The 12,997-nt window shown below is 60.1% G+C and overlaps 2 protein-coding genes across 6 annotated transcripts in view; one reads left to right on the top strand and one right to left on the bottom strand.

Annotated features, from left to right (window-relative positions):
• Window positions 1-4,390, top strand: part of RAD9A (RAD9 checkpoint clamp component A) — a 6,880-nt gene extending 2,490 nt beyond the window's left edge. For 4 of the 5 annotated variants that reach the window (XM_032794981.2, XM_032794978.2, XM_032794979.2 and 1 more), the window contains 10 exons: window positions 5-75; window positions 371-505; window positions 1,008-1,122; window positions 1,592-1,691; window positions 2,372-2,481; window positions 2,752-2,858; window positions 2,958-3,022; window positions 3,289-3,411; window positions 3,681-3,900; window positions 4,113-4,390. In XM_032794981.2, coding sequence (XP_032650872.1) covers window positions 5-75; window positions 371-505; window positions 1,008-1,122; window positions 1,592-1,691; window positions 2,372-2,481; window positions 2,752-2,858; window positions 2,958-3,022; window positions 3,289-3,411; window positions 3,681-3,900; window positions 4,113-4,217 — 1,151 coding nt within the window. In that variant the 3' untranslated portion in view covers window positions 4,218-4,390. The remainder of the gene's footprint in view (window positions 1-4; window positions 76-370; window positions 506-1,007; window positions 1,123-1,591; window positions 1,692-2,371; window positions 2,482-2,751; window positions 2,859-2,957; window positions 3,023-3,288; window positions 3,412-3,680; window positions 3,901-4,112) is intronic. The other variant, XM_032794982.2, reaches the window with a different exon arrangement.
• Window positions 4,391-5,640: 1,250 nt separating this feature from the next.
• On the bottom strand, window positions 5,641-12,638 carry PPP1CA (protein phosphatase 1 catalytic subunit alpha). The gene is made up of 7 exons (XM_032794983.2): window positions 12,458-12,638; window positions 10,802-10,933; window positions 10,300-10,530; window positions 9,617-9,721; window positions 7,466-7,689; window positions 6,522-6,656; window positions 5,641-6,068 (listed from the first exon to the last, which is right to left on the bottom strand). The coding sequence occupies exons 1-7, from the start codon at window positions 12,510-12,512 to the stop codon at window positions 5,958-5,960; spliced, it is 993 nt and encodes a 330-aa protein (XP_032650874.1). The 5' UTR covers window positions 12,513-12,638; the 3' UTR covers window positions 5,641-5,957.
• Between the last annotated feature and the right edge of the window lie 359 nt (window positions 12,639-12,997).

A 12,997-nucleotide genomic window follows, 5' to 3' on the forward strand; every position in this document is an offset into this window, starting at 1 on the left:
CCAGTCATAGGGAAGGCCGTGCACTCTCTGTCCCGCATCGGAGACGAGCTCTACGTAGAGCCCACAGAGGATGGGGTAAGAGGGGTTGTTGTTTTAACTGGTCGGGGGCACCCTTCTGATCTGAGGTGGGGGGGAGAACTGAAGGGGGTTGTCAGCAGAGAAAGGGGGGCGGTTCCAAACAGGGTTTTGGAGTTATCACTGAGCTCCAAGAGGAACAAGTTGGGTCACCCCCTGGTTGGTGACAGGGCTGGCTCTCCCATGGGGGAGGCAGAGGGGCTGATTCTCCTGTGGGGGCGGGGCTGGTCTGTGACAGGGCTGGCGCTCCTGCGGGGGGGCTGGTCAGTGATGGGGCTGGCTTTCCTCTCCACAGCTCTCCCTGCGTGCTGTGAACTCTTCCCGCTCAGCCTATGCCTGCTTCCTGTTCGCCCCACTCTTCTTCCAGCTTTACGAGGAGGGGAGCCTGGACCCCGATGGGGAGACCTTCCGCTGCAAGGTGCTCATGAAGGTGAGACTGCTGTGCCGGGGCGTCAAGGGTGGGCCTCAGAGGGATGCCTCAGGACCCAGAGATATCTGGGATATGGGAAGCCCTGCAGAAGGCCCTGGCGCTATGGTGTAGGGTGAAGAGGGTACAGCTGGGCTCAGGGATGTGTCCCTGGCTGCACCCTGGCCTGTGCTGTCTCCTAGCAGCCTGCGTGCCCAGTCCTTGTGTCCCAGGGGCTCCCCTGCAGGGGGCAGAAGCTTGTGACTTTCTTTGCCCTGGACAGTGAGTGTAGCTGGTACAGGGTGTGGTGGGAGGCTGGAGGGGGGAGGGAGGGATCAGCACTTGGGACCACCCTGTTCCATGGGAAAGAATCTTGGTGTGAATCTGCAGGACTCCTGGGTTCCCTCCCTGGCTCTGGGAGGGGAATAGGCGTCTTGTGGGTTACAGCAGGGGAGCTGGGAGCCATTTTCCTAGCTGTGTGGTAGGAGGTACAGGTGGTGACGAGGTGGTGTCTGTGGCCCTCCAGTCCTTCCTGGGTGTGTTCCGCTCGTTGCCTTCCCTGGAGAAGATGGTGGAGAAGTGTCTGATTTCCCTGAACCCCCGTGCCAGCCGGCTGGTCGTGCAGCTGCACTGCAAGTACGGTGAGTGCACTGCTGCTGGGGAGCCCCCTAGTGGGGCAAGAGGCGAGGATCTGGGTGGCCCTGCTGGGGCAAGAAGGGACATTGAGGGAGCCCCATTAGCAGGGTGGAGGAGGGAGATTGGAGGGCTCCCTAATGGCAGGGGGCACCTCAGGGGTCCAGCAAAGGTAGCAGGGGCCTTGGATGGAGTGAGTTGGGTTGGAGGGCTGGGGCAGAACTGGGAGCCAGGTGGGCAGAGGAGGCCCTGCAGTGAATGGTACTGGAAAGCAGAAGGGCGGGAGGCAAGGGATGAGTGAAGCTGGGGGGGTGCAGTTTCCAAGGGTCAGACCCCCAGCCTGGTTCCCGACTGAACATAGGGCCAGGCTGGTGAGGTGTACTAGGGAGGATCTGCAGGGATGGGTCCTGGTGATGGTCCTGATGCAGGGGCAAAGGCGGCCCTGGCCCTGAGCTGCTGTCCTGATGCCCTTGGCAGGAGTCACCAAGACCCACAACTTGTCATTCCAAGAGTGCGAGTTGCTGCAGGCTGTTTTCGACAAGGAGCTGTGTGCCAACACGCTGCGCGCCCCTGCCCGGTGAGTGGGCTTTGCCGAGTGCGGGGAGAGGAAGCAAAGCATGAAGTATAGCTGAGGAGTTCTCAGCTCTGTTCTTCCTGAGGCCTCCCTGCATGTTATAAAAACTCCAGGGCCCAGTGGGGAGGCCTCCAGTCTTCAGCTGCCCGAGCAGGGGCTTCTTGTGGGTGGGAGAAACATTAGCCCTGTGGGGCTGGAGCTCAGGGGCTTCAGCTGCAGTGTGTGTGGGACCTTGGGACTCTGGGCTTCAGCCACTGGATGGGGGGAGGGGTTCAGGGGGGTTCTGCCTCATGGGGTGCCGGGGCTTGGGGCGCCAGGCTTCAGTTCTGCAGCTTCACTTCCGGCTTCAGCCCTGTGGGGGAAAGGGACTTGGGGTTCCAGGCTTCAGCTGCAGGGCCCCATGGACCCTTGTAGACCCTTGGTTGAGAACCACAGGTATAGATGAGGGGAGTGCAAAGGGATTGAGGACATATGCTGGCTCCCTTGGTTGCTAGTTTGGCATGGAGGGGGTGGGAAGATCAATGGGGCAGAAGTTGTCTCTCAGGGGCGCTAGGTTCGCACAGAGGGTGGGAGGATTGAGGGCACAGCTGGCTCTCTAGGGCGCTAGGCTGACACGGAGGGGGTGGGAGGATGCAGCTGTATCTGTAGGTTGGGGTTCACAGCTCGCTCACCTCTGGTGGCAGGGTGCTGGTGGACGCTGTGGTCCATTTCCCAGTGACGCTGGCTGAGGTGACGCTGGGGGTCAGCCCTGCCGGGAAGGTGAGCTTCCGCAATTACCTGGATGAGGAGACAGGTGAGCCAGCTCCACCCTCCATGGGCCTCATCCCAAAGAGACACAGCATGGCTCAGTCCCCCTGCCATGGGGCTGGATTGGAGCTGGCACCCCCTAGAGGGGAAGGGCCCAATGTCCCACTTGACAAGCCCTGGGGTCTGGGTTGGCTGGCATCTCTGAGGCGGGAGGTTTTGGCAGCAGTTTATAGAGAGTGGCCAGTAGGTCCTAGGGAATGGCTTGGCAGTGTGGGGACTCCGGGGAGCTGATGCTTAGATCCCTCTCTGTCCCCAGAACCCAGCAGGACAATGGTGACTGAGCTGTGCCTCTCCGAGGACGAGTTCCAGGTTGTCCAGGTGCAGCAGCAGTCCCATGTCACCTTCTGCCTCAAGGAGTTCAGGGTGAGCGAGCAGAGCCAACCTGCCCCCCCTCCCCCCAGCTCTTCTGCTGTAGCCCCAGAGGGTGGGGCTGCCTCACCGACCCTGTTTGTCTGCCCCTAGGGTCTCCTGAGCTTTGCCGAGTCCTCCAACCTGCCCCTCAACATCCACTTCGATTCCCCCGGCAGGTATGTCCACGCCAGCCCCTTGTGAGGTAGGGATGCTCCCTTTACCTCAGTGCCCTGAGCTGGCTCTCCTCAGATGAGATCATGTGCTCATTGCCACTCACTCCCTGGCCCTGGCTCTGGCTCTGACCCTCTGGATTGGTTGGGGTCCCATGTGGACTCCCCAGCCCTCTGCTGCAACTCTCTCTCTGTACACACCCTGTGCTGTCCCTGTAGAGTCCTGGACCTCCCCTCCCCATCTGTCTCATTCTCCTGTGATATCCCTGCAGGCCAGCCATCTTCACTCTGTCGGACCCCCTGCTGGAAGTGCACCTGGTCCTAGCTACCCTGTCAGACCCCAACAGCAGCTCACAAGTCCACTCCGCAACCTTGCAGGCCCATCCAGCCAATGGGTAAGCAGAGGCCTGAGAGTTCGACAGTGGCACTCACAGTTGTCATTAGAGGTCAGAGTGAACAGCTCCATTGGACTGGCTGGCTGCCACCTCCCTCGTGGGCTGCTGTTGCAGGCTGTCTGCAGACTCCGGCAGCAGCAGCTTCTGTGGGGAAGCCTAAGGGTGGGAGAGCTGGGATACTGGGCTGGCCACAGCAGGGAGGGGTAAGGACCCCATCTCCAGAGGCAGGGTTTGACTCTGGCCCCAGCCCTGCTCCCTTCTTCCCACAGTGCCTTTCCCACGGCTACCCCTGATGACGACTTCACAGGTGATGACATTGATTCCTACATGATTGCCATGGAGACCACATGTGAAGAGGGGCCAGGGCTGCCCTCCAGCCCCACCTTTCCCCAGAGACGCCCCCATCCAGGCGCTGCCCTGGAGTCAGAGAGCAGTGCCATGGAGAGCGACCTGGAGGGGGCTGTGCCAGGGACCCCTCCACAGAAAAAGGTATGTGACCTGGGGGCGGGGGGGGGGGCAGCTGTGTGTGTGCTCTCTCGAGAGCGCTGTGTGTAGTAGAGTGGACGCGCGTGTCTGAGGGGGGGGGGGGGGGGGGAGATGGCAGGGCCTGTATTGAAGCCTGGGAGGAATGGGACCATATGGATGGAGGGAGAAGCTGGGGAATTCTCCCCTCCTCCCACATCCTGCTGCATTTCTTTCAGTTCCGCTCCTTGTTCTTTGGGTCGGTGCTGACCCCGTCTCAGGCTGGGACCCATCCAGGCCCCAGCCAGGATGTGCTGGCTGAGGACAGCGAGGGAGAGTCCTGAGGGGTCACCTTCTGCAGCCTGCCCCCCAAAAAGCCTTCAAGGGCCTGCGTGGAGAAGCTGGACTTTACAACCCTCTCACCTCTGCTGGAGCAGGGCAGGAACACTAGGTGGGGCTGCTGCTTCTGAGCCACTGTGAATAGACATGGCCCTGTAAATAAAGCTTTTATAATAAGTCTGTTGCCTCCAGAGCTGCTGCCGGGGTTGGAGAAAAAGCTCAGCTCCCACCTCTCCCTGGGCAGAACACCCCCAGCCAGTTGGGAGGGGGTGCTGCAAGCAGGATCCTTTCCCTCATGCACCTTGCAGAGGCAGGGCCAGGAGTGGGAGGCAGGCTATTCCATCCCCCAAATGCCTCTTACTGTAGCCAAGCTCCCCGCTGCTTGCCTAGGTCGTTCTTGCAGGGCTGGTGGGTTTTAGGCTGGGGCAGGGGGTGTATCTATCTCCCCCAGCTTGCCCTGTGGGGACTGTCCTCGCTCAGAGTGAATTCCTGGGAGCTGCTGGAACCGGCTGTGAGGGGGCTGGCTATGGAGCTGGGCTAGCAATGGCTGCAGGCTGAGTGGCTGGGGCACACAATAACCCTCTTGCTGCCCCAGGAGCACAATCCTACCCAGCCCTGAGGCCCAGTAACCAGTCATCTCTCCCCCGCCACGCCCCTTTTCCTTGGCTAGAAGCCAGGAAATCTGCAGCTGATAGTGCTCAGGGTGCCTACCTCAGCTGAGGGAAGCTGCCAGATTGTCCCCCTCTGCTGGGGGGCACAAACTAGGCAGAGTGAGGAGCTGGGTCCCACTCCTGGGCACCTGGCTAGTATCAGCCCTGCTGCTTCCCAGCCACACTGGAGGCAGGAAGAGCACCCCCCGCCCCCATTGTAATGGCTGTGATACCCCCTCCCAGGCGGCTGAGTTTACCCCCTGAGGTCCTCTGCTACAGTGACGCCCACATTGCTGCCTCCTCCTCCCACCTTAAAGAGGGGGCAGTCTGGGCTCAGCTGCCTCTGACACCCTCAACATCCCCTTCCTGTCAGGGGCCCCTTAGCTCCTGGAGCCATCAAGGTCCCTGCAGGGACTGTGGCCCCCTGCTCTCCTCTGTCATACCAGGAAGGTAGATCACAGCATAATTCAGGGCCCCACCATAACACTCCTCACTCATGGTATAGGGGCAGTACAGCTCTCCCCAGAAGTGGCTGCACATCAGCACTTTGCCCCAGGGGGGGTCAGGAGATGCTGGGGGCAGGAAGGCACCTGCCCAGGGCTAGGCCCCTGCTCACAGGGCAGGCAGGAGTCTCGTGTGGCATTGGCTGCAGCAGGCAGGGGCTGAGGGGAAATACCATTCTGCACTCCCAGGAGTATTAGGGCCTCAGCACGGGGCAGGACAGGGTATTCCCTGCATAGCCACAGGCTAGGAACAGAGGGACAGGGAGGCAGCAGGGTAAGAATTTCTGGTAAATATTTATTCAAAAAGAAATCATCTCAGCATTAGGGGGAGGGGTGGGGGGCTCAACTGGCAAAATGGACTTGATCCAAAAAGATTAAACCCACTCCCCAAAAATCAAGAGCCCTCCCTGGCCCCCTCTCCCCAGAGCAGGATTTTTGGTATCAAACTCCAGGAGTTTAAAAATAATAATTCAGCTCTGCCCCAGGCAGGCAGGGCAGGCACTGGACAGCAGAGCCCCTCTGTGCAGAGAGCCAGGGGCAGGGCAGTGAGGGGGGACCCCAGTCCATGGAGTAGGGCAGGGGGAGTAGCCAGTTACTTCTTGGCCTTGGCCGAGTTGCGCGGGGGTGTGACAGGGCGGCCGCCAGGGTTCAGGCCGCTGAACTGCCCATACTTGCCCTTGTTCTTATCAGCCGGTTTCAGGATCTGCAGGAGGAGAGGCAGGTTGGATGTGCGGAATGGGGACCCACCCTGCTGTGCCCTGCCCTGACAAGAGCTGGGCCAGGGCCTATGCCAGCCCCCACACCCCAGGGGCTGCTCTACTGCTCTGAGGAAATGGCTGCCGTGAGGACACTCCACCCCCCCAGCACCCCACACTCCTTCAGCCCCACAGAGCCCAGACTTGGGATCCCCACAGCTCCCCTAAGGCCCAGACCCTTCCCCATCTGGGCTGTTACCGGAGGTGGGGTTGTCCTCTGCAGGAGGTTTCCTCCCCCACTTGCCATTACCCCATCTGAGGTCTAACACCCCTCTTAGCTCCCCCCACGCTCCCCCTGGCAGGCAGCTCAGGCTGCAGGGCCAGGGCTGCGCCGTGGTGCTGGCTCCGCAGGCCCTTTGCCCCAGCAGGCTGGGCATGGCACTGCTCTGCCCCGTGCTCACCTGGAAGGAGCACATGAGCGTCTCGTCCACACTCATCATGGCGCCTGCGTTGTCAAACTCGCCACAGTAGTTGGGGGCTGAGAAGAGCGTCACCAGCTGGCGCTTGGCAAAAAACTCGTAACCATCCTCCACCACCTGGGGCAGGGAGACAGGAGGTACAGTCTGGCCCTGCCAACCCCAGGCACCCCACTCCATGCCCCCAGCTCTGCCAGACACTGCCATCCCCAAACAGGCACAGCCTGGTACCACAGACTAACCCCTCTCTGTCACCCACATGGGACGCAGGGGTGTGGGAGGGGGTGCGGTCAGGGGCGGCTCCAGGCATCAGCATGCCAAGCACGTGCCTACGGCGGCAAGCCACGGGGGGCGCTTTGCCGGTCGCCGTGAGGGCGGCAGGCAGGTTGCCTTCGACGGACCTCCTGCAGGTGTGCCACTGAATCCGCGGGACCGGGGACCTCCCGCAGGCAAGCCGCTGAAGGCAGCCTGCCTGCCATGCTTGAGGCAGCAAAATACCTAGAACCGCTCCTGGGTGCGGTGTGCAAGAAGGGGCTCAGGGCAAGAGGGTGGGGTGCAGGAGGGGATGCGGAGTGTGGGAGGGGTGCAGCAGGGGGTTGGGGTACTGGATGGGTGCGGCAGGGGGCTCAGGGCAAGGGGTTGGGGTACAGGAGGGGTGTGGGATGTACAAAGGGGCTCAGGGCAGGGGGGTGGAGTGTGGGCTGGAGTGCAGGAAAGACTGATCCAAACAATGCAAACTACCCCCAGCCAGCAGGTTCCTGTACCTCAGCCAGGGGAACCCCACCAGCAGAGCACCCCACACAGCTCTGATGCCCTCCATCCAGACCCACAACCCCACCCATCCACTCTGACGATGCTTTAACATGACGACCCCCAGCTATCTCAGCCCTTCTGATGCCTCTCAATCCTCCTACTACTGTGGCTGGTACCTGGTGTGCCCGACAGATAAGGTCCAGGTCGTGTTTGTGCAGGAACTTGGCAACCACCTCAGAGCCGAAGGTGAAGGAGACGCCACGATCATTCTCGCCCCAGCCCTGGACATCCTTGTCGGGGTCGGACCAGAGGAGGTCGCACAGCAGGCCCTGATCTGGCACGTCTGTGGGGCGCATGATCCTGCGGATCTGCTCCATCGACTGCAGGTCTGGTGAGAGTCCTGAGGGGAGGGAGGAAATCAGTCTGTTAGATTCCGCCCCTCACAGAAGCTCCGCCCACTGTGGTAGCATATTAATAGGGCCCTTCGTTTTCAGTTTTTATTTTATTTAATTTTCACCAGGAATTTATCAGTGTTTATTACCACCACAACAAAACCAGGTGAAAATCAGTGCAAAAATAATATTTTCTGGGTAAATATCGGTTTTATTTTGGCGGACGGAAGGACGGGGGGAAAGTATTAGTAGATTAATGCTGTGAATTCCATTCATCAATGTGGTTTGCTGCAGAACTAAAACAGAACTCAAAACACAATGCCACCTCTGAGTTTAAGAAAACAATTCTCTCTAATCCCCAAATAAAGCTTTTCATTTGAACAAACAGTTTACTGGTGAAGACTGGAAACTATTAGCCTATAAATATTTATTTTTAATAATTGGGCCACACAATTTGCAGCGCATACACTCAACTTCATCCTTTTCTGTTTTTACTTTTGAAAACTTTTGAATACTTCGTGTTCCAAAATGTATTCTGATACAGATTTTCATTTTCTTCCCATTTTACTGTCTCAGATCTTTAAACCGTTATCTGCTAACATCTTGAAACGTATACGTGGTGAGCATGAGATTCATCAGTATGTTCAGATGTGCACACACTTCAGAGCTTGCATGCTGACTGTTCGTTTCTTGTGTGTATCTTCTAGACCCGGGGTGGGCAAACTTTTTGGCCCGAGGGCCACATCTGGCTGGGGAAATTACATGCAGGGCCATGAATATAGGGCTGGGGCAGGTGGTTGCGGTGCGGGAGGGAATTCAGGGTGTGAGAGGGGCTCATCAGGGGGTTGAGGTGCAGGAGGGAGTGTGGAAGGGGGCTCAGGTCAGGGACTAGGGTACAGGAGGGGGTGCGGCAGGGGGTTGGAGCGCAGGATGTACAAGGGGACTCAGGACAGGGGGTTGAGGCACGGACTCCGTCCTGGCACAGTTTACCTGGAGCAGCTCCGGGATGGCAGCGGCACACAGTGAGGCTCAGGCAGGCTCCCTGCCTGCCTTGACCCCATGCCGCACCGCTTCCAGAAGCGGCCGGCACCACATCCCAGCAGCCCGGGGGCCGGGGGCTCTGTGCACTGCCCTCCCCTGCAGGTACCTCCCCCAAAGCTCCCATTGGCCATGGTTCCCTGTTCCCGGCCAATAGGAGCTGCGGGGGGCGGTGCCTGGAGGCAAGGGCAAGGCACAGAGCCCTCTGCCCCCCCCTCCAGGGGCTGCAGGGACATGGTGCCAGATGCTTCCAGCAATGGCGTGGGGCCTGTGGGGCCATGGGGGGTGGCAATCCCGCGGGCCAGATCCAAAGCCCTGACAGGCCAGATCCAGCCCACGAGCCGTAGTTTGCCCATCCCTGTTGTAGACCAATACATAGCCTTAGTTTAACAGGCAGCTTTGCATATACACACAGACTAATGTATTATTGTGATACATATAGCTCATGCAAAGCTTTGTATTTTCCTAATCAAACCAGTTTTGTTATATATATTTGAATGATACAAAAAGTAGGGTGAAAATCTGAAAAAGAATAATACTTTTTGTAAAACCTAGGGATTTTTTGGTAAATCCCACCATACACAGCCCCTATAGCAACTCCCTGCCCCGCCAATTTCTGCCTTGCAGCCCCCAACCCCAGATACGTCCTCCACAGCCCTCCCAGCATCCATTAGCCCTGCCCCAGCAACCCCCCATCCAATCCCCATGACAACACCCTGTCCTGATCAAGTGTTCACAGCCCCATGGTGCCTAGCACCCTCCGCCTTCCCCAGCAGTGCCCTCTACTGGACGAAGCCCACACTGGAATTCCTGAAACACCCCACTATGCTGTCTCCCTCCTTCCTGGGGACAGGGTCACGGAGCACTGGCCACCACACCCTGCGGCTCCTCCCAAACCTCCATGGCCGCAGAAGATCTTCTCGTCCACAATAGCAGCAATAGGCAGGCAGTTGAAGCAGTCGGTGAATGTCTTCCACAGCTTGATGTTGTAGCGCCTCTTGCCTGTGGGACACAATGGGGGGGATGGGGGCCCAGCCACTGAGGGAGACACGTGAGAGGGGCCCACCTCCAAGGCTGGGCCCTGGCCTGCTGGGAGAGACCCAGGCCATATAGGGAGGCAAGTGAACTGTGCAGCAACAGCACACAGGGCCTTCCTTTGTAGGGGGCGCCAGTCTGATTCTAGGGTTAGCTACTGGGCACATGGGATATGGAGCAGAGGCTGCCCTCTGCCATGGACGCTGGCGCACTCATGGTTGGGGGTGTAGGGGATATGGAGGTCAGGGCTGAGGGGGTACAAGAGTATAGATGTGGGGCAGTGGAGGACATGGAGAGCACAGGGCAGAGCAATGCAGGCACATTCATCATAGAAGCCATAGATGTGGTTGATGCTGGCGCATTCGTGGTAGGGGTGAGAAGCAGGGTGGAGGGAGATTCGGGGGGCCAGGCGGTGGGCGTTCGGGCAGGACTACACTCACTCTCATTGTAGAAGCTGTAGATGCGGTTGATGCTGGCGCCCTCGTGGTGAGTGTGAGGGGAGCAGGGTTGGAGGGACTCAGGGGGCCGGGCGGGGGCATACTCACACTCATCATAGAAGCCGTAGATGCGGTTGATGCTGGCACACTCGTGATTGCCGCGCAGCAGGAAGAAGTTCTCAGGGTACTTGATCTTGTAGGCCAGCAGGAGGCAGATGGTCTCCAGCGACTGCTTCCCCCGGTCCACATAGTCGCCCAGGAAGAGGTAGTTGCTCTCAGGTGGGAAGCCGCCGTACTCGAAGAGCCGCAGCAGGTCATAGTACTGCCCATGGATGTCACCTGGAGAGGGGGGGACGTGAGTACAGCAGCTACCACAGCCAAGCCTGACCCACCTCCCCCACAGAGCCAGGGTCCTCCCCCCACAGGCCCAGGGATCCCTCCCACCTCCGGAAACAGCCAGCAAGAGGGCCACAGAACCACCCCTGGCCTCTCCACCCAGTCTGAGCCAACGAACCCCCCCAGAGTGAACAAGGAGTGCAGGGAATTCCCCCAGCCTCTCCCCTATGGCCACTGGGAGGAATGTTCCAATCCCCTGACCTTGCTCACTCACCGCAGATCTTCAGTGGTGCTTCCAGTTCCAGCAGGATAGGCTGGCTCAGGAAGATCTCCCGTGACTTGAGGCAGAGGCCCCTGATCTCACTCTCCGTCAACTGCACATTCTTGCCAGGTCGGGACCCTTGCACTGCAACACAGAACAGTGGGCATCTCTGCCGGGCTGTGGTCATAGCCCCTGCACTGCTCACAGACCCACCCACAGGTCAGGGCAAGGCCCTGGCTTCAGCTAGAATGCTCCAAGGGGCTACAGGACTGAACTGCCTGAGGCTTTTCTGGGCAGCCTGTGTACCACCACCACCCCTCCACCCACAAGGGCAGGTTAACAGGTGACTCAAGACCAGCAAAGGGGGAGGAGGCACCAAGCAGCCCTGGCCCAGCCTAGGTCCTCACCCGCTCTGTGCAGCTGGCTCAAGAGGCGCAGTGAGGCTGGACCTAGACCCAGCACAGACATCTCACACAGGACCTTTCGCTAGAACCCAGATGGGATCTTCAGCCAGAACCCAGATGGGATCTTCAGACACTTTGCCAGTCAGAGGAGAGGTGGCACCCCCTACAGAGGAAAGGCCCCACATCCCATTCCCTCACCCCTCTCAGACAGCCAATCCCCCCACCCTGGGGCAGGATTGGACCCACCACCCCCAGTGGGGAAGGGCACCATGTCCCCTTCCCTCATCCCTCTGAGCCAGCCAGTTCCCCCACTCTGGGGCAGGATCAGAGCTGGTGCCCATTAGAGGGAAAGGTCCTGTATCCCATTCCCCACCCCTCTGGCTCCTGGTCACACTAGAGTCCTTTTCAACATGGCAGGCTGCAGAATACACATGCTTTAAGAAGCAGGGTGGCCTAGCAGCTGATACTGGACTGTTAGATCGGGCACCCGAGTTCCTTCCCCAGCTCTGAACTGTTCTGTAAACTTGGGCCACTCCCTTCCTCTGTGCCTCAATTTCCCCATATGATACACAGAACTGATGCTTTTGCTTTCCCTTTGTGATGCATTGGGATGTGAGAGCAGATAATCTGCCGCTCAGCAATTGCTCCAGTCTAGGGTCCAGCCCCAGGGGTCAACTACCCCCCAGAAAGCATAGCTAGGGTCGCCCCCTCAAACACCCTTAGCATTAGAAGTGTGCAGGGAAGTAACAGTTAATCTCCCCCTTCCTTTTGTTAGCAGCACTGGGAGAGCAGAGTTCGCACTAGGACGACCGGGTCTCCCCCTCCAGCTGAGATCAAGTCCCCACCACGCCCCCGGGAATGGGGGAGGCCCTAGCTCCTCCCTGGGGCCTAGGAACAGCGCGTCCCACCCGGGATTGCCATGAAATGTACAAGCCATGGGCCCGGCCGGCGTGGGGCAAGCAGCAAGCGGCCGCGCCGCTACCAGAGCCCGGGTCCCCCCGACCGCGTAGGGGCAGCCCCGACCCCCGCCCAGGAGCGCGCTGCAGGCAGGGAGACCTGAGCGAAAACAAAGGAACCCAGAACGTCAACACGGAACTTCCCGGAGCGCCCGGCCCCGGCCCTTGCAGCGCTCGGGGCTCCCCGCCAGCCACAGCCCAGCCTGTGCGGGAGGAGGGGGTAGGAGCCAACCCGACAAACGCCCAGCACCACCCCACGCCCTCAATCGTTCCCGCTAGGGCCTCTGCCGGCCCCGGGCCCCCCGCACCTTCCAGCAGCCGCCCGATGATGGAGTCCAAGTTGAGTTTCTCGCCCTCCGACATGGCGGCTCTGCAGGGGGGAGACCCGGACTCCTGGGTTCCTCACGCTGCACTCGCCCCCCGCCCGCCTGCTTGGCTCCGCGAGGTCCGGCCCGAGAACCTGGCTCTGACTGACTGACTGCCGCTTTCAGCCAGGAGGCGGGTGGAGAGCGCAGGCCCCCTAGAGGACTGGAGGGATCATTGGCAGCCACCCGCCTAGAGCCCCGAGGGAGGGGCGCGGCTCCGCAGCGAGGCCTCTGCCAGTAGGGGGCGCTAGGGTGAGCGGGGAAGGGGCACTGGCTGTGGGGGAAGCTCCCGGCTGCTCCAGCCCCAGCCTCTCCCAGCAGGGGGCGCTAGGGTGAGCGGGGAGGGGGCACCGGCTGTGGGGGGAGCTCCCCGCTGCTCCAGCTCCAGCCTCTCCCAGCAGGAGGCGCTAGGGTGAGCGGGGAGGGGGCACCGGCTGTGGGGGGAGCTCCCGGCTGCTCCAGCTCCAGCCTCTCCCAGCAGGG

Source organism: Chelonoidis abingdonii, chromosome 4 (genome assembly GCF_003597395.2).
Source record: "Chelonoidis abingdonii isolate Lonesome George chromosome 4, CheloAbing_2.0, whole genome shotgun sequence".
NCBI lineage: Eukaryota > Metazoa > Chordata > Testudines > Testudinidae > Chelonoidis > Chelonoidis abingdonii.

What these genes read in the sequence shown, in the direction of transcription:
- PPP1CA (XM_032794983.2), bottom strand. Translation starts at nt 12,512, where the DNA reads ATGTCGGAGGGCGAGAAACTCAACTTGGACTCCATCATCGGGCGGCTG. An exon ending in GATCTTCTGCGGCCATGGAG is followed by an intron (nt 7,690 to 9,616) that starts GTTTGGGAGGAG and finishes CCCTCCCCTCAG; the next exon opens with GACTCTCACCAGACCTGCAG. An exon ending in CGCTCATGTGCTCCTTCCAG is followed by an intron (nt 6,069 to 6,521) that starts GTGAGCACGGGG and finishes CTCCTCCTGCAG; the next exon opens with ATCCTGAAACCGGCTGATAA.